This window comes from Nansenia antarctica (assembly GCF_963989245.1).
Source record: "Nansenia antarctica genome assembly, chromosome: 2".
Taxonomy (NCBI): Eukaryota; Metazoa; Chordata; class Actinopteri; order Argentiniformes; family Microstomatidae; genus Nansenia; species Nansenia antarctica.
In genome coordinates, this window is record NC_137675.1 from 56,002,682 (window position 1) to 56,022,880 (window position 20,199).

Here is a 20,199-nt window from a genome sequence, read left to right on the forward strand (position 1 = left end):
CACACACACACACACACACACACACACACACACACACTTGAGAGTCCTTTCACTCACATGTCTCATTTAATGATTAGCAATTAGTTTTAGTAACATTGTTCTGTAATACAGCCTACAGCTCGGGAAAACCACTTGCATGAGAAGAGACAACATTTGTATATGTATGTATTTGTATATATGATACAAGTAAATGGCCTTAATTCAAACGTATCATAGTATGAAATTAATGTAGGCTACTAGAACTTTAGCACAGCAAGCAGTGGAATCCTTGATCTTGTAAATGTTGTGCTCCAGCTCCCCCTTGTGACCATTATGTGAATTGAACATCTCTTAAAACTGAGTTCGGGGCACTAGGACCCTGAGGATGAGAGAAACGATACAACTGTCAAACATGGCTGACCAAAACAAAACATCGGCAAAAGTGGATTTCTCCAGTGAATTGTTGAGGTCAGTAAACTGTTTCCACGTCAGAGATCCAAACACTTACTGAATTAACTTTTTTTTTAAGAGAACTAATCAAGCCAAACCTGCTGCTTTGGTAGCGCTTATCTCTCGAAATCACAACTGTTTACTCGTGCTTACACACGTGTTAGCTAGCCAGACAGACAGATTTGTGAGACCACCAAAACCCCATTATTTACACTTGCTTGCTAATTGTTGTGTAATCAAGCTATATCTAAACATGACTGTGTTTTAGTGCATCTGAGCTGTTCGCCGCCCGGACGCGGGACCACAAGATCCCGGTGAGGGGGCAGAAGGATTTCATCCCCAGTGGTTCAGAACGACAAAGAGCTCATCTCCAGCAGGCTCTGGACGAACACTGGGGACTAGTCTCTGAAGAACGAGTAGTGAAACTGTAAGTAGAAATAACAGGTGGACAACACAACAGGGGGGTGCATTACTGTAGTAGTCTTGTGTGTGACAGCTTGCCCATACACTATCTATGGCATCTTTAGATAGAGTCGGTATGGGCTTCATCTGTGTTCACTAGAGTACTCTAAAGCCTACAATATGTTCAAATAATGTTGCAGCAGTGTGGATATGACGACCCTTTTCCTGTACTTTGTCTGTGTGTTTGCAGCGGGAGCCTAGTGAAGGCCTTGTGGCTTCCCAGTGACAGGATTGTGGAGCTCCAGTCACCAGCTGTGAGTATAGTTGTCACATCCGACAGAGGCGTGACAGCAGCTGTCGTATTAGCCAGGTCTTTTGAGGGCTCCTCTGCTACTGTCACCACCTTTCTTTCATTCAGCCTTATCCGAATGTTTGAATAAAAGGATTTCACAAGAGACTCACAACATCGTTTTACCGTAGGGGAAGTTTTGGCAGACGATGGGTTTTTCCGCCAACGGAAAGCAATGTCTACACCCCGAGGAGGCCCTGTACCTAATGGAGTGTGTAAGTGCCTGTCTCAGTTTATCAGGGAGTGGATACCCGTGCTGCGTTCGTAAATCCCGCTCCGGAATCTGATCAGCACTCATGAAATGCCTCTTGTCTTGTCCAATTCAAACTACTTGGGCTCTTTATGACGTCGAACCCAGTGTGCGCTCCGGGCACTCTCAGAGCGATTTTTTTACAAACGCAGCCCAGGTCAAACCCTTGAGCCCCTAATTATCTCTGATACAGTTTGTGCACCTGCCAGGGAAGTGCAGTTGCAAGTTTAACCTGGATCACAATGACTCTTCTATGTGTCTTACTATCCTATGCTCTTGAACAGGGAAACCTGCAGGTGTTCTACCACGAACTTCCACTGTCCATCCAAGAGGGGTACGAGAGATTCCTGTCCTCAAAGACGGTGGGCCTGAGGCAGTACCAGGTATGAGAGAAGACACAGATCGTTAGCCTCATAGCATATTTTGCTATAAGTCGTGCTTCACTTGTGGTCAGCCGAGCCGTCTTTGTATGTAGTGTCAAAAATGCCTATGTCAAAGAGATGACTTGGGCAGTTAGTGATTTTGGAATGTAACAAGCATTCTGATAGGCTGATGGCATAGAGGCAATAACGCACAGTGAATCAGCAGTGCTAGGAGAGTAGAGTTAGGCAGATATCTCGATTTGGCCAAAATATGACTTAGGCAATTATGCTATGAAGCTAACGATATGATTCAGTAGGATCCTAGCATGCATAAACCTGCCTAACTCGATGACTTTGTCTCCCCCTTGAAGGTATTCGGTCATTTGAGGAGGCTTGGCTATGTGGTGACTAGATTTGATCCCAGGTAAGTGACTCGCTGGTATACAATCTAACACATTCCTTCCCTTTTATTGGTTCAAATTTTTTTGTGTGCAAGTGAATCTGAGGGATTGTTCCCTGTGCAGCTCTGTGCCGTCTCAGTATGAGAGGCAGCTGAACCTGCCCCAGTCACGAGACAGACCGGGAAAGCACCTGAAGAGGAAACGTAGCCACAGCCCCACCTCCAGGTGAGCAGTAGACACACACATCCCCTCTCACCATGAGGCCTCGCAGTCCTTTGAAATGGCAAATGTTGTTTTACCCCATCGAATGTGACATTTTGCGTCGACGAACATGGCGTAATAATCCAACCTCTGTTTTCACCGTGCCTCTCTATCCCTGACGTTGTGTTGCAGACACACAGAACCACAGGAGGGATCTTCTTCCTCAGACAAAACGGTTGGGGACAGAGAGGGTGATAAAGAGGAAGAGGAGGACAAGACCCCGGACCCTCCCCCTGGTCTTACAGCCCCTGAGATTGACGAGGAGAAGATGGCACCGCTGGACGACCCCGCCGCCTCATCGTTAATTGAGACGACTAGCCAGGGTAGGAGCTGGTGGGCGAAGGAAGGTCAGGCTGACCCGGGGCCTGAGGAGCAGCAGAAGCAGCCAGGTGAGCCCCAGAGCTTCGCCTCCAGACGCTGGGACTTCAGCTCCATCCCCTTCCCAGACCTGGGCTCCAGACGACCCCTCCCCAGCAGCCTGGCCTCCCCGGACCCGGCCCTCCTCCCCACGTCCGTGTCCGCGGGGGCCTGCGACGTCACCCCGTGGCTACGGAGGCTCAACCTGCGGGAGGTGAGGATGTCCCGACGGGAGCGGGAGAGGGAGCGGGACAGGGACCGGTACCGGCGGGACGTCAACGAGGACCGGGAGGTGCGGCGCTGCGGGAACTGGGCGGAGTACCGAGAGCTGCTGGAGGAGAGGAGGAGGAGTCGACGTTGCCGCGGAGACAGACCGGCTCACCTGTGGGAGGGGACGGTCACACCGCTACACGACCCCGGACAGTACTCCTCGACCGGTACGATTAATATGCACCCGGCGGTGGTTTAAAGACACACTTGTGATACGTGATTAGATTACAATTTCATATTAATGTGTACTATTCTGTGTTAATCGGACACATGCTCAGCAGCCCCCCCCCCCCCCCCCCGCGTCCTTCTGCTAGCTTGTCTGGGGAAGTTTAGCAGGGTATTCCTCTGTCAATCCTTGGATGGTGGGGACCGATACAGGCTGCTGGAAGTGGTGTCTGGTCTAGGCAAACCCAATGCCCCAGGGTAGTGAATGGGGCACCAGTGAATGGGGCATTGCCTTGCAGAGGTTTCTGTCCTTCGGATGAGACGTAAAACCGAGATCTCGACTTTCGAGTCGTTAAAGATCCCATGGCACTTAGCGTAAGAATAGGAGTATTAACGCCGCTGTCCTGACTGAATTCCCAATCTCTGGCCCCCATGCTGTCATGGCCTCCTAATTATCCACTGCTTTCAAATGGCTCATTCATCCTCTCCCCCCCTCCCCTCTCCCCTCTCCCCTCTCCCCTCTCCCCCCCTCCCCTCTCCCCTCTCCCCCCCTCCCCCCTCCCCTCTCCCCTCTCCCCCCTCCCCTCTCCCCTCTCCCCCCTCTCCCCCCCCTCCCCCCCCTCCCCTCTCCCCTCTCCCCTCTCCCCCCCTCCCCTCTCCCCTCTCCCCTCTCCCCCCCTCCCCTCTCCCCTCTCCCCTCTCCCCCCCCTCCCCTCTCCCCTCTCCCCCCCCTCCCCTCCCTCTCCCCCCCCTCCCCCCCCTCCCCTCTCCCCTCTCCCCCCCTCCCCTCTCCCCTCTCCCCCCCCTCCCCTCTCCCCTCTCTCCCCTCTCCCCTCTCTCCCCCCTCCCCTCTCCCCTCTCTCCCCCCTCCCCTCTCTCCCCTCTCCCCTCTCCCCCCTCCCCTCTCCCCTCTCTCCCCCCTCCCCTCTCCCCTCTCCCCTCTCCCCCCTCCCCTCTCCCCTCTCTCCCCCCTCCCCTCTCCCCTCTCCCCTCTCCCCCCTCCCCTCTCTCCCCTCTCCCCTCTCCCCCCTCCCCTCTCCCCTCTCCCCCCTCTCCCCTCTCCCCTCTCCCCTCTCCCCCCCCTCCCCTCTCCCCTCTCCCCTCTCCCCTCTCCCCTCTCCCCCCCTCCCCTCTCCCCTCTCTCCCCTCTCCCCTCTCTCCCCTCTCCCCTCTCTCCCCCCTCCCCTCTCCCCTCTCTCCCCCCTCCCCTCTCCCCTCTCTCCCCTCTCCCCTCTCCCCTCTCTCCCCTCTCCCCTCTCCCCCCCCTCCCCTCTCCCCTCTCCCCTCCCCCCTCCCCTCTCCCCTCTCTCCCCCCTCCCCTCTCCCCTCTCCCCTCTCCCCCCTCCCCTCTCCCCTCTCCCCTCTCCCCCCTCCCCTCTCCCCTCTCCCCCCTCTCCCCTCTCCCCTCTCCCCCCTCCCCTTTCTCCCCTCTCCCCTCTCCCCTCTCTCCCCCCTCCCCTCTCCCCCCTCCCCTCTCCACTCTCTCCCCTCTCCCCTCTCCCCTCTCCCCCCCTCCCCTCTCCCCTCTCCCCTCTCCCCTCTCCCCCCTCTCATACATTGTTACCGTGACATTAACTGGATGTACTTGTGATATTCCATGACCACCTTATATGAGGATGTCTTGGATAGGCCACGAGTATTTGTACCAGCATATGCTATGGATGTTGACGTCGTTGTTTTTCATCCACTTGCCCCCAGGGGAGCTGCTGGATAGAATCAGGGTGGTCCAATCGTCTCGGATGTCAGATGGAGCCTCCAGGTAGACCTCTCTCTCTCTCTCTCTACCTCTCTCTCTACCTCTCTCTCTCTCTACCTCTCTCTCTCTACCTCTCTCTCTACCTCTCTCTCTACCTCTCTCTCTACCTCTCTCTCTACCTCTCTACCTCTCTTCCTCTCTCTCTCTCTCTCTCTCTCTCTCTCTCTCTCTCTCTCTCTCTCTCTCGGGGCCTTAACCTCATGTGTTCAGTGTGTCAGCTTGTCAGTCGCTTATCTCCACTGGCAGATGTCTCTTTATTCAGTAAAGATGGGCCTAAAAAATCATGAATGTGTTTGGTTTAGGTAGTAGGAAGCATTGTTTGTTCAGTTGGTGGTAATTGGATCAGTGTACATATATAAATATAAATCAGAACGATTGTATTTTTGCAGAGCGTCAAACTTCTTGGTTTGGGGATGGCCAATGGCATTGTTCTCCAGTAACCCAGACTCGACTTACTGTGACCTTGATGACATTGTGCTTTGTCCTCTCAGGTTGAAAGGTTCAGAGGCCTGGAGGATCAGTTTCAACATTTACCAACCTGACACGGTGGCTGAGTTTAAAAAGAGCAGTCCAGGGAAACCTTATTCCCGCATGTGTGTGTGCAGGTAAACACTCATCAAGCGGGCGACCGTTTGTTTTTGTCAAGTAAACATCCACCCTGTGTACTTTTGATTCACTTTGATTACTTTAGAATTATACAATCTTTGGTTGTCATTTTGAACACATGACATGAGATGAAGTTATCTTTAGTGCACTTAACGTATTCATGCTTTTATTGGCATGCCTTAGGGCTTTCTAAATTTATCTAACGATTATTTTTTCAATTAGTATTTTTTTATTGCTTGATTAATATAACAATTACTTTACCCAAAATAAATATCAAAAACTTGTCTCATTAATATTTCAATATTTTATTCAATCATCTTCTCTTAAAAACAAACAAATGTAACAAGAAACAAAGTATGTAGGGCATTATTCCACAACAAAAAATAACCTGGTCTTAACTGGTAATCTCAGTTTTACAGTACAACATAACATCTCTCCAAAATAAAATGAAAGCAAGAGCTTGTTCAATTTAAGTACGGTAAAAGGAATATGGTGCAGCCATCTGGGGTGTGCATGGATTTGGGTTCCTTTTGTGGAAAAAGTCCTCCACACTGCTTTACGCCATCCTGAAAAAGAGACACATGAATTATATTTCCATGTCACTGCTGTGTTATGATATTATTATTATTATTATTATTATTAATAATAATAATCACATCATTATTATTGTTAACAACAATAGTCATAATCATAATTAGAATATAATAATAATAATAACAATAACAATAATAATAAAAAAATGTTTTGTCAGATGCCTGATGCCTGAAAAAATACTGGACCTGAAATTCAAACTCATATGGCCGTTAATATAAAACGACCAAACAATGTTAGATGACGCATGGTGTTAGCAGCGGTGCAGACTGCAAACAGAAACACAAAATGCAACAGGCACTTACTTTTCATCATTGACTCAATACTCAGAATGTCACAAACTGGATCACACATGAAGAAATAAGGATGTTAATCGTCACTAATAGGTGAAACTAAACTATAACAGGCTATCATGCGGTGCACGCTGAACTTGAACGTGACTGATAAGCACCCTGAAATGTCAGCCTTTTCTACAGTAGGAATACTATGTATATGGTAGTCATAGCAGAAACCCCACGTAGGCTATAATTATAATATGTTAATAAGTTAAAAGAACATCAGGTGAAGGGCAGTATTTTTCAGGTGATTTCTCTCAGTCTCTCTCCCTCACTCTCTCTCTACTCAACTTTCACTATCTGTTTCAAATTAAAATTTCAAGTCAAGAGTCAAGAGTCACTTTATTGTCCCATCACTGGGAAATTTGTATTGGGCTTACACCCCACAGCAGCCAACAAAGAGCAACAGACAATACAGGATATTAGCACACAAACAGAAGGCGGACCTGATTAAAACAAGAGTGGAAATAAAATGATAGCAAGATAAGTTACATTCATCTGGTGCAGTTTAAAAGTTTAACAGAAACGGGAATAAAAGAATTTTTAAATCTATTTAATCTAGCGCGAGGGACTCTGAACCTCCTCCCAGAGGGCAGCAGTTCATACTCTGCATGTAGGACATGGGAGGGATTCATGAGAATTCTATTAGCCTGTCTGAGAGTAGCCTGTTCAAAAATAGACTGCAGGGATGAGTGGTCTTTCACCCCTATGAATGGATATTTCTATAGGGACTATTACTATAGTAGGTGTTACTGAGGTAATTAAGTACTCTTGAAAGAGGGCAAACAAAAAAAAGAGGGTAAACAAAAACAATGTGACTGTTTTCTGTAACCTTCTATAACCGTTTCACTTTTCCTGTGAAGGCCCGACATGCACACAGCTTTTTCCCCACAGCCATCCGGCTCCTAAATGCTGCTGGCCCCCCCCCTGACCTGACCCCTATCTATCTACCCTCCCTCCACCCCCACCCAGAGAGCTTTGGACTGTCTGGATATGAACACTTGAACACTTGATCTCTGCACTTTATATTTATACTAATTATGACTCTTGCACTATGATGTTGGTTTGCACTGTCTTGTCCTGTCTTGCACCTGTCCTGCTGTAAACTGTGCTCCACTGTCCCAAACCAAATTCCTAACATGTTTACATGTCATGGCAATAAAGTCTTCTGATTCTGATTCTGATTCCAACCGCTCATTAAGGATAGATGACAGCAGACACTGAACCCAAAACAATTTATAATGAAGTGAAAATAACCATTATATTATTGACAGCCTTTATCAAAGGCAAACGCAATGTACAAAGATAGGGCTGGCAGTAGCAGCTCCGCCGTAGAGCCGTAGCAGAAACGCTTCCTGTATGGAAGCCGCAACAGTGAGAGACGCAGCAGTTCCGCCACGCACACGCGCTGCTGAGATTGACACTTGCCGACTGTTTTCGGCGTTACGGTGCTGACTTGCTGCCATCTTCACAAAGCACTCCGAGATGCTTTGGCTTCAAATGTTTATGCATAGCAGTTGTACTGTTGGGCTATGCCATTTCCAATTTTCAGAGTATATACATTGTTCGGTCTCTGTCTAAAATACTCTCCACACTTTAGATGATCGTGGTACAAGGGGTTTCCATGCTTTGACCGGGCGCAGCCATCTTACTTCCTTGCGATGCACCGAGACACGTTATGCAAATCGACGTATTTCCGTAATCTATGATGCCCCAGCCCTATTTCTCATGATGACATTTTCGATTTCTCAAACCACCTCTAAAGCCACTCTAGTCAAGTCTCCTGTATTGTTTCAGATTTGATGGTCCAGTGCCTGACCTGGGGACATTGAAGCTGCTGGCGTTCCAGAGCGGGGACGTCCCAGTCACCTATGCAGTGGTGGACCATGGGGACATCTCCTTCTACTCCTTCAAGGACTTCCAACTACCCACCGATGTCTCCCATTGACCACAGTCACAGCAACCCTGCAATCTAGCAGGCTAAAGTGGTATTCCAACAATGCAAAAAGAACTTGTGGAAATTAAATAAACAGAATTCTCAGGGCTTCCGTGATGTTGGTCTCTCATCTCTCAAAACAATGACTGATAGTGAGTTATTGCCACTGCCTCCAAAGCTTTGTACTCTGGCCTTGAAGGGCTTGCTGTCTGTTGTCTCAGGACTAATAAAGCCAGTTTAAAACACGAGTGTGTGCAAGCAATGTCAACACGTATCATCAAACAAGGCTTTGTAAAGCTTCAATAGATGCTCATAATTAGAATAGCACCAGAACGTTCTCCACATGTCTGTGCCCATTTGAAAGCAACCACAGAGTCCAGTTTATTTAATCAGAATTGTTCAATGAATCTTTATTTTTAATTTTTTTATGGGGACATGAAAGCATTGAAAGTACATGATAGTATCCACCAACACAAAGGCAAAACTTTGGTTTGGGAAGTAGGGGGGACACAATTAAAGGGTGACCACAGACCCCCTAGGGTGGGCCAGGGGCATGGTCCCCCGGATTTTTTTTTTTTTACATTTGAAAGTAAAATGCATTCATTTGGTGCACTTTGAGGGCAAAATTTAAGAGGCTAGATCTATGAAGAACTACACATCACACAATACATGCATTTTGTAATCCCCTTTTTATGACCCTTCAAGATCTTCTTACCTTTATGTATTCATACTTAGTCATTGTTTACCCTTTAAGATAAAAGATGAATTCAATTAATCAAACTTTTAATATAAAGAACATAATAATGAATATATTAATTATTCTCCTTCATCTCTCCCTTCAAAACATCGCAACCAGGGTCCCGCTGTTTGAGAGGTGATCTTCCAAACACTTCAACTCATGTTTTCATTTCCATTACACACGGCGACTCAGATTCTGTCTCACACACAATCAACAGCTTCCTTTTCTTAAACCTGATGCAGCAGACCCATAACTAACTAAACCCCGGGGGAATCATCTTCTCCGTGTCACCACACCAGATAAATTGTCCGGTTCATCGATGACAACTTGAAATATAGTGGCAATCTTTTGGGGTATAACATATCAGGGGCTTAAAAAATCAGCAACTCGATTCACATTCTCAGCCAGAATATGATGGCTGCCGAAGCAAAAGCAAGATTTTTTGAATCAATGAAGCATGATTTTTTTGAATCAATGAAGTTTACGCAGAATGGGTTTTAAAAAGTGTCCCCCCTGTCCCTAGTGAAGATTTTGCCGATGCACCAACATAAACCACAGACTCACTGAGTCCAAAAAACATGACAAATTGCTACCATCCTTAGCTCTTGATTGTTGGCAGACCCTGTCACGCTGTCAACTTAATCCAATGTATACTGTAGGTCCACACTGGCCTCTCACTCAATAGGTTAAGATGTAGAGCTCTTATGTACAAAGCTGAAACTCTTAATGAAACCATTCATCAATCTTTTCCCCAGACAGAACCAATGAACAAAGTCATTTGGCCTTTTGAGTGGGTGTCATATGAACACGTGATGTATTTTCACACAAATAAAACACATCACCCCTCTGACTAGGACACTGCTCTGCTGGATGTGGATGTACAGCACAACAACATACTCAGGGATGTGCGCTCTGTGGCCTCTGTACTGTCTGGTTCTGATGGGTGAGTTTAAGAGACGTTGAATTGTATTTGTATGATGACTAAAGAACACTGTTTGAAGCCTGACGACTCATGTCAACTCTAGTCTCAGCAAGCTAACACGGTCTTGATTTATGTGGACAATGTGGGGTTTCATTCCTGGTTGGTCTGTCAGTTACATCGGTGCTGTGACTTGGTTACATGGGCTTCTGCAGGGAGCAGGGGGTGAGGTGTAGTGAAGTTGATATAATTATTATTACTGGTTGGTTAAGTAATTATTACTCTTATGCTTGTATGATAATTCACCTTGCCTAAGATCTGAGGACTTGTAAGATCCCAGTGGTTGGGAGGTCGATACTTAATTGATTGCACAAAGACTACTCATCTTTTATACAACTATAGTAATATCAGCATTATGAATCAAATTCTCTGCATTCATCTAATATAGAGCCCATTCCCCTTAGCAGGCGGCGTCTCTAGTACTAAGGACTGTTCCTATCAAAGTCTGATGGATCACCTGCATCTGTCAAAAGAAAACACAACTCTCACAAGAATGCGGCCTGTGTGGAACTGGACTACACCCACAGAAATTCATCTGAATACATATCTGTATGGTATATTGGATGTGGTAAGTGTTCTTAGGTCCCTGTTTAAATCGCACTTCTTTTCTCAGTCCAGTCCTGTTCTACCGGTGAGGTAGTCAGTCAAAGCATAAGGTACTGTAAAAGCATTTTGCCAAAGGCCTACAGTTTGTTTAAGTAGTTTAAAATGTTCAGTGTTCTGTAAAAGGTGAAGTAAATCCATAGTATTTGCCACCACATACACACCAGTACTCTCACTGTAAAATCATTCATGCCTGCAGGATGAGAAGTCCCAAACCTTCACCTGCCATTCCTGGACCTCAATAGTAAGTATGATTACTGATCCTCTGATTGGGCAGTAGAGATTTCTTTCATAACAGTCTATGCATGTCCTCTCATTTCACCCGTTATTAGATTCGTCAATATATCTGACATCATCATAAATTGTAGTTGGTGTATTGGATATGTGCATATGTACTACTGTCAGTCCTGATCTGTCATTGCTTTCATATGACACCTTACACCGATGCCCAATGAATTTCAAAAGAAGTATTGCTAAGTACGGTATATCTAAAGATGTTTTTTTTATGTGTCTGTGCACAGATATTCAAGAACGAGTTCATATTTTGGCAACCAAAGGAATTTTGTGGAATCCAGCAAATATCTGTCCCAAGAGAGATGCTCTGGTTACCTGATATGATCATCGTAGAGGAGTAAGTAGCATTCAGTACAAAACGACAAAGTTAGCATTTAGACAAAACCATAGAAAATGGCTCTCTATGTATGTTTAGCCCACTGTTTCATGGGCCAAATACAAATTACAGGCACTATTGCCTCCTGAAAACTAAGCAAATATGTCCCATTGTCTCCAAGAGTGATGCCTTATTTCCTATTCATGAAAAACTCAATAGACCCTGCTGTCAAAAACTATTGTAAAGCAAATTGAGATCAACATGTTGGTATGTTTTAGTAAAGTATATAAAGTATTGCAGTACACAGTACAAAGGTTCTAGTTAGTACAGAAAAATGGTACTTCAATTGTCCCTTTATGGGCACCCTTTGAAGAACCCTTTGAGTTCCACATTATACCATTTGGATTCTATGTTAAACCCTTTCGACAGAGGGTTCTAAATGGAACCCCAAAAGGTTCTTCAAAGGGTACTACAGAGACAAATTAAGAACCCTTTTTTTAAAAGGAGTGTAGGTCTAATACTCAGATATTCACTACATCACTACCCCCCAGCACTGCGTCTCCTGAGACACCTGCTTTTCCCCTATACTATGCCTCCTATGGGGCATAATTAAGGTATTGCTGGGGACACATGGGAAGGGGAGGGGGAGAGGGTTAGCTGGTGAAGGCAAGCTTGAAGAGGTGGGTTTTGAGGGCCTGTTTAAATGTTGGCAGGGTGTTGGCCTGTCTGATGTGGTTGGGGAGGGCTTCCAGAGGGACGGGGCTGCGGCTGAAAAGGCCATATCACCCCAGGTCCGGAACTTGGTCCTGGTGGTCTTGAGGGTGGTTTGGTCGGCAGACATGAGGCAACGGGAGGGGGTGTGGAGGGGGACGAGGTCGGCAAGGTAGGAGGGGGCCAGATTGTTGATGGCTTTGTAAGTGGTGAGTAGGATTTTTAATTGGATCTTTATCCAATTTGACCGGGAGCCAGTGTAGGTTTTGGAGGACAGGGGTGATGTGGTCATGGCGGCAAACCGTAGAGGATACTGTTGCAGTAGTCGAGTCGGGAAGTTATGAGGGTGTGGATGATTATTTCAGCAGCGGAAAAGGATAGGGAGGGTTGGATGCGGGCAATGTTCCTGAGGTGGAAAAATGCAGATTTAGTGACCTGGTTGGCATGGGGAAGGAACGAGAGGGTGGGATCAAAGATGATGCCTAGGTCGCGGACGTGGTTGGAGGGGGTTACGGTGAAGCCATCGATGTTGAGTGAGAATGTCTGGTTGGAACGGGTGAGGGACTTTGGGCCGATGATGAGGATTTCCGATTTATTGCAGTTGAGTTTCAGAAAATTCAGTTTGTTATGAAGGCCCACAATTTAGAGCCAGTTAGTTTCCCCAAATCAGCCCTATTTAGCCCCTGTTATTTCCTTAATTATTTTCCATACTATTCATGTACGTTTTCATGAAGGTGTATGTATTGTTATTGTAATTGTATAAGTTCTGTCTTGGATTTGTTCAGTGTTGTGCAAGCGCCAGATTAGTGGGCGTGGTTTTGATTGGCGTACGTGACTTGATGTATGTCCGGTTGGTATATATAGCTACGGAAGTGGTCTGTGCGTTAGAGTGACATGAGAAGGAGAAGGAGAAGGAGCCCGAGGTGGAGATAGAGTACATCACAGAGGAACCAGAGATCTTCGACCCCAACTTCATCTTCTTCAAGAGGATCTTCGAGGCCTTCAAGCTGACAGACGACGTGAAGAAGAGTTCGGAGTTTTTAGTGAGTTAACAGCGCTAGCCCAGTTTAGCTGTGTCACCGTTAGCCAGCCTTGCTAGCCGCCGGCTGCTAACGTTGGCGCATAGCGAGACCCAAGCCGGACAGAGCCGTCGCCTCCGAGGTGGATTGCGACCGACCGCTGACACCACCGGAGCTGACCGTGGACCACCGGACCTGAGCCATTCACACCTCGTCGTTTGCTACGAAGACGCCCCTTTCCCTTCAAATTGCAACGTCACTCCCCCCCCTTGTCTGCTGCCTTCCTCGAGTCACATGCGAGCTCCAACCAGGCCTCAACGCGCTCATTTCAGTCCGGGACTCTAAGCCTTTTCAGGCCAGGTACTGTGGGTGAGTGAGTGAGTGTGTGTGTGGCCGGCGGGGAGGGAGTATATTGGGATGTATATATAATTTGTATAAATAAATGTGTTTGTTCATATTCGATACATTGCTGTGTGTTTAGTTGTCTGTTAGCTAATGCTAATGCTAATGCTAATGCTAATGCTAGTAATGCTAGTCTAAAGGGTTGCTGGCGCCCCCTGCCTCTATCCTCCTACACTGCCGATTTAGCTCAGAGTTAGTTAGATAACCAGCCCTTCCTAAAATTCTACAGTCCTTTAGCTACTCCCTGGTTACAATTGGTCCTTCGAGCCGGATAGGTTGTGTAGTGATAGCATGGCTGAGCGCAGCCAACCAGACAAGACAGTTACCCCCCCTTCTCCACCCCCTGAGCCAGAGCCACGACCACAGAGAGTCCCGCGGTTGCCTCAGAGGTTACAAGAGTATGAGCTTGAGCTCGAAAGCTCACTGAGTGGTAGTGAGGAGCGCACTCCACGGGATACAGTGGTCGGAGAGGCCGAGGTGTCCGCCGGCGCGAGGGTGGCTAGCACCGAGACAGCCATCAAAGAGCACCAGCCTGAGGATGAGATGGCAGAACAGCAGGGTTTTGCCGTAGAAACGGAAGAGCAGGAAGGAGAGGCCCGGTCTGACAGCGCCTGCGGGCGGAAGAGGGAGGGCCTCAGCCTTAACGATCTGCCTCCCAGTACGGCGCGCTCGAGACCTAGCTCCTGCCGTTCAGTGGCTTCCTCCCGGTCCAGGGTTTCCGTGGGCAGTTCTGCCTCTGGGGCGGATAGCATGCACTCCAGAGGGAGTAGTGCCGCGCTGTTAGAATGTATGCGCCAACAGGCCGAGATGGCGTTAGAGCGGGAACGCCTCCAGTTCGAGCGCGAGCGCCTCCAGATGGAGGGGGCGGAACGCGCGGCGGAGAGGCAGCGCCAGGAGGCGCTAGAACGTGAACGCCTCCAGATGGAGCGCGACCGCCTCCAGATGGCGAGAGAGCAACTGCACGCGGAGAAGATGGAGGAAGTGATGCAGACCATGCGCAACGTGTGCATCAGCAGAGCTCCGTCGGCCCGTAGCTCCAGAGCATCATCCGCACGGCCCTCTCGAGTGCCATCTCCTGAACCCCCCGCCGATGGCTCCATGACCCCCGCCATGACTGTCCAACTACAGGCCCAGCTGACCACCTTGAAGGAAGAGGACCAGGGACCCGACCGCTACGCGGCCCAGAGGGAGCCAGCGTCGCTGCCCGGGAGGGGAGCCATTCCCCAAGAGCGTAGCACACCCCTAGGTCCTCCAGTGAACCAAAAGGCATGCAGGCCGGACACCCAGACCGTCACTCCAGCCCCGATCATCCACTACAGGATGTTTCCCCAGGTGGAGGGACCCAAGTTCCCCTTCTTCAAGGACGAGGACAGGAGCCAGTATGTGGAACTACGCATCTGCCTAGACACGCTCTTGGACGACTCCTGCTCAGAGTCCTACAAATATGCGATTCTCCTTCAGCATGTGAGGAACCCCAGAGCCCACAACATGGTTCTGGCCCATGCCTCCGCACCGACACCTTACACCAGAGCGCTCGCCGACTTGGATGCCCGCTACGGTCGTCCCTGGAACCACGCCCTTGCTGAACTGCAAGCCCTCGAACAGCAGGCCCCCATCAAGGATGAACGGGCGCTGGATGACTTCGCGCTCCGCGTGCACACCTTGGTTGGAATGCTGAAGACGCAGGGCCCAGCTGGCGCCAGCGAGATCAACAGCACCTCCAACGTAGAGCGGCTGCTCCGCAAGATCCCACGCTTCCGGCAGGAGAGGTTCCGGCGACAGCAGCGCGTTCGTAACCCCGGGAAGTTGGGTCTGAGCATGGCTGCCTTCGCGGAGTTCCTACTGGAGGAAGTGCATGACACCAACGTAGACGCCATGGGTTACGCTGAGCCGAAGAAGGAGAGGGAGAAGGGAGACCGCTGGGACAGGCCGAGCTCGAACAGAGGACGCCCAGTAGGAGTGCTGCACACGGAGGAGGAGCCTCGGAGAGAGAGGAAAGCCCGACCTGAGGGAAAGGATTCCTCTCAACCCCCTCAAAAGGGACGGAGAGGTCCACCGCCATGTCCGTACTGCACCAGCGAGCACTGGTTCAATGAGTGCAGTGACTTCAACAACCTGAGTACCGAGGCCAAGCAGAGGTGGCTCGAGGAGAACAAGAGGTGCTGGAACTGTGGGCGCGACCATCTGGCTAAGAACTGCACCTTGAGGAGAAAGTGCAACCGCTGTGAGGAGGTCCACCTCAACATCCTACACGAGGTCTCCCTCGCCAGGTCCACGGAGGGCACCAGAAGCCCTAGGTCCGGTAGCGCACCGGAAGAGGAAACACCTGTCTACTATCTAGACCCAACCCAGAGCAGCGGCTCCAAGGTCCTACTGAAGGTGGTGAAGGTCCGACTTCACCACAACAACGCTGTGTACGACACGTACGCCGTTCTAGACGACGGGTCGGAACGGACCATCCTTCTCCAGGAGGCAGTGCGCCAGTTGGGGCTCCAAGGGACTGAGGAGAAGCTGACTCTGCGCACGATACGTCGCGACCTTAAAGAGGTCACCGGGGCGAGAATCAACTTCTCTATCTCCCCGGCGGGGCGGCCGTCGGACAGATATCGGCTTCAGAATGTCTTCACCGCAGACCAGCTAGCGCTCTCCCGCTACGACTACCCCCTGGAGAGATTACGCGCAAGATATTCCCACCTACGGCGAGTAGACCTGCATCCGATAGAAGGAGCGGAGCCAACCCTTCTCATCGGCTCGGACAACGCTGCACTGATCGTGTCGCTCCGTCCTCCGCTGAGAGGACCACGAGGCTGCCCGATGGCTGTTAAGACTGCGCTTGGGTGGGCCCTCCAAGGCGCTACCGAGTGGAGAGATAGAGACGGGAGAGCTACGTCATCCCTCCATGTCCGAACCGAAGAAGTGCAGACCATCAACTGCCTTCACACCAGTGTGGACTCCATGAATGCGGCGCTACTAGACCACGTCCAGAAGCTGTGGACGCTAGACGTTGCGCCCTACAAGAATGAGAAGCTCTACGTACGGTCAAAGGAGGACGTCTACGCCATAGACCTCCTTAAAGCAAAGACAGTGCGTATCGAAGTCCAGGGCGTGAAGAGATACGTCACACCACTACTCCGAAGAGAACCCATGCCAGAGTTTCGAGTATCCCCTCGAACCGTCCTACAGTGTCTGACCAGCACTGAGAAGCGTATGAGGAAGGACGAGGTCCTTGCTGCTTCTTACAGAACGGAGATGAAGAAACTGACGGAGTCCGGTCTGGTGAAGAAGCTTGAGCCAGCCGAGGCGAACCAGAGTGCCGAGTCTTGGTACCTCCCGCACCACAATGTTCACCACAACGGGAAGAACCGAGTGGTCTTCAACTGTAGCTACCAGATGGGGAAGCTCAACCTCAACCACTATCTTCTCCCTGGTCCAACCTTGACCCCAGCCCTCTTGGGAGTTCTGGTGCGATTCCGTCAGCAGCCGATCGCAGTCAGTGGTGACATTAAGCGAATGTTTCACCAGGTCAGGATGTTGGAGGAAGACAAGCCACTCATGAGGTTTCTCTGGAGAGAGGACCCGAGCGACCCCGACCCCTCTATCTACCAGTGGGAGGTGCTACCCTTCGGGACAACCTGCAGCCCCTGTTGCGCCACCTATGCGCTACAGACTCACGCCGCGCAGGAGACGGCACCTCCTGGAGTGTTTGACGCCGTCCATAAGAGCTTTTACGTGGACAACTGCCTCCACAGTTCGAAGACAGCCACGGAAGCCCGTCAGCTAGTCCAGGACCTGCGTGCTCATCTCCAGGAGGGTGGATTTGAGATCTGCCAGTGGGCCAGCAACGACCCGCAAGTCATCAGAGACCTCCCGAAGGAGGCCACCTCGACCAGCAGCGAGGCTTGGGTCTCTCACTCACCAGATGATGCTCAGGAGATGACGCTCGGACTTATCTGGCAGTTCCAGACCGACACTCTACGCTATCGCAATAAGCCTGCCAAGCCCCAACGCGTCACGATGAGAACGATATACAGCACTCTAGCGAGCCAGTACGACCCACTGGGATATATCGCTCCCTTCACGACGTGGCCAAGGTGCTTGTCCGGGAGCTGTGGGCCCAAGAACGAGGATGGGACGATCCTCTGCCTCGTCACCTAGAAGAGAAGTGGAAGGCCTGGGAGCAGGAACTTCCCACTCTCCAGCACATCAAGCTGCAGCGGAGCTACTTCCCTCCCTCCACGGACCTAGAGAGGAGTGTCATCACGCTACATGTATTCTGCGACGCCTCGGAGATGGCGTACGGGTCCGTGGCATACGTCAGAGCGGCAGAGCTTGGAGGTGAAGTCCACGTCTCGTTTGTCCTGGCACGTTCCCGAGTGGCGCCGAAAAAGCAACAGTCCATCCCAAGACTGGAGCTGTGTGCTGCCCTGAACGGCGCGCAACTGGGAAGGTTCCTGCTCGACGAGCTCCAGCTACCTCTGATGAGCGTCACCATGTGGTCAGACTCAACTACCGTCCTCCAGTGGTTGAAGTCCAGCTCATGTCGGTATAAGGTGTTCGTGGGCACCCGAGTCGCAGAGATTCTGGAGTTGACTGAGGTGAACTGCTGGCGTTATGTAGACACCAAGAGGAACCCTGCTGACGTCATCACGAGAGGGGCAACTCTCCAGGATCTGGCTGAGCCCCACCTGTATCACACGGGACCAGACTTCCTACAGGAGCGGGAGTCAGAGTGGCCAGCCACGCCGGCGTTAGCAGAAGACAGAGAGGACAAAGAGCTGCGTAAGACGTTGTTCTGCGGAGCCACCCAGGTCGTAGACCCTGAGACTACTCCGGGAGAGGAGTGTGAGACGCTCGAAGAGCTGCAGAAGAGGATGTTCTGCTCCAAGGCCGGTCTACCCCTAGATACTACGCTCAGCGCCGAAGATTACACCGCGGCGGAGCTCCTGGTGCTGCAGAGTGCCCAACAGGATGCCTTCTCCCGAGAGCTGGAGTGTCTCGAGAAAGGGAAGCCGATCCCCTCGGACAGTAGACTCCGCGGCTTAGCTCCAGAGCTCGACGGTGTTCTCATTCGCGTGGGTGGCAGACTGCGCCGCGCTCAAGATCTAGACCTAGACACGAAGCATCCCATCGTGCTTCCCACTAAGCATCAGGTCACCAGATTGGTCATCAAGCACCATGATGACAAAGTGCAGCACGCGGGTGGAGAGCGTGTCTTCGCGGAGGTACGACGGAGATTCTGGATACTCCATGGACGGGAGGCGGTACGGAGATATCAAAGGTCCTGCTCGGACTGCCAGAGGTGGCGAGCCACGCCGCCGCAGCCCATGATGTCCGATCTGCCCGAGGACCGGCTGCGACTGAGACAGGCTCCGTTCCACTCTACTGGGGTCGACTGTTTCGGGCCACTCCTAGTCCGAAACCGGCGAGCCTCCGAAAAGCGGTGGGGCATCATCTACACGTGCCTGACGACGAGAGCAATGCACCTTGAAGTTCTGCACCAGCTCACAAGCGACAGCTTCCTCATGTCCTTCAAGAGGTTCACCTCCAGGCGAGGGACCCCTAAGACCCTCCGGTCGGACAGAGGCACCAACTTCGTCGGTGGTGAGGCCGAGCTGAGGGCGAGCTACGCTGCGATGACTGAGGAGGCCCGTGACAGACTCGCCTCCCAGCAAGTGAAGTTTGAGTTCAACCCCCCAAATGCTCCACACTTCGGGGGAGCCTGGGAGCGGGAGATTCGCTCAGTAAAGAACGTCCTACGTACCATTCTCGGACAGAAGGTGCCTACCGATGAGGTGCTCGAGACTGTACTAGCAGAGATTGAGGGCATCTTGAACTCCCGGCCCCTAGGCTATACCTCCAGTGATGTAGCAGATCTGGATCCCATTACGCCCAACTTCTTGCTGATGGGGCGGCGAGACTCTGCACTGCCTCAGGTAGTCTACGACCCTGCAGAGCTCACCGGAAGAAGATGGTGGAGGCACAGCCAGGTGCTCGCGGACCAGTTTTGGAGGCAGTTCATACTGCACTACCTGCCGACCCTGCAAGTCAGGCAGAAGTGGACGAGGGAGAGAGACAACTTGTCCGAAGGTGCCGTGGTACTGGTGATCGACCAGTCCCTTCCACGCGCCGCCTGGCAGACAGGCAGAGTGACCAAGGTCCTGCCGGGTCCGGATGGAAGGGTGCGGACGGCCATCGTGGACGTTGGTGGTCGCACGTACACCCGACCTGTGGCACGCCTGATTGAGCTCCCTCAAATTACAAAGGACACTATCACCTCATACCTCACGCTGCTAGAGCAGCCTAGCCAGTGTGCCTTCCATAGTTAAATGAAACCGAGGGTTTCATGGGGCGGCTGTTATGAAGGCCCACAATTTAGAGCCAGTTAGTTTCCCCAAATCAGCCCTATTTAGCCCCTGTTATTTCCTTAATTATTTTCCATACTATTCATGTACGTTTTCATGAAGGTGTATGTATTGTTATTGTAATTGTATAAGTTCTGTCTTGGATTTGTTCAGTGTTGTGCAAGCGCCAGATTAGTGGGCGTGGTTTTGATTGGCGTACGTGACTTGATGTATGTCCGGTTGGTATATATAGCTACGGAAGTGGTCTGTGCGTTAGAGTGACATGAGAAGGAGAAGGAGAAGGAGCCCGAGGTGGAGATAGAGT

The 20,199-nt window shown here is 50.6% G+C and overlaps 1 protein-coding gene across 1 annotated transcript; it reads left to right on the plus strand.

The window, feature by feature from the left end:
* Positions 1-391: 391 nt before the first annotated feature.
* On the plus strand, positions 392-8,541 carry tsen54 (TSEN54 tRNA splicing endonuclease subunit; the record flags this gene model as incomplete). The annotated part of the gene is made up of 11 exons (XM_080524512.1): positions 392-447; positions 698-856; positions 1,082-1,145; positions 1,312-1,395; positions 1,715-1,813; positions 2,164-2,216; positions 2,317-2,418; positions 2,587-3,248; positions 4,945-5,005; positions 5,494-5,607; positions 8,332-8,541. 11 exons carry the CDS (start codon positions 392-394, stop codon positions 8,480-8,482), a joined length of 1,605 nt encoding a protein of 534 aa, XP_080380638.1. The 3' UTR covers positions 8,483-8,541.
* Positions 8,542-20,199: the final 11,658 nt, after the last annotated feature.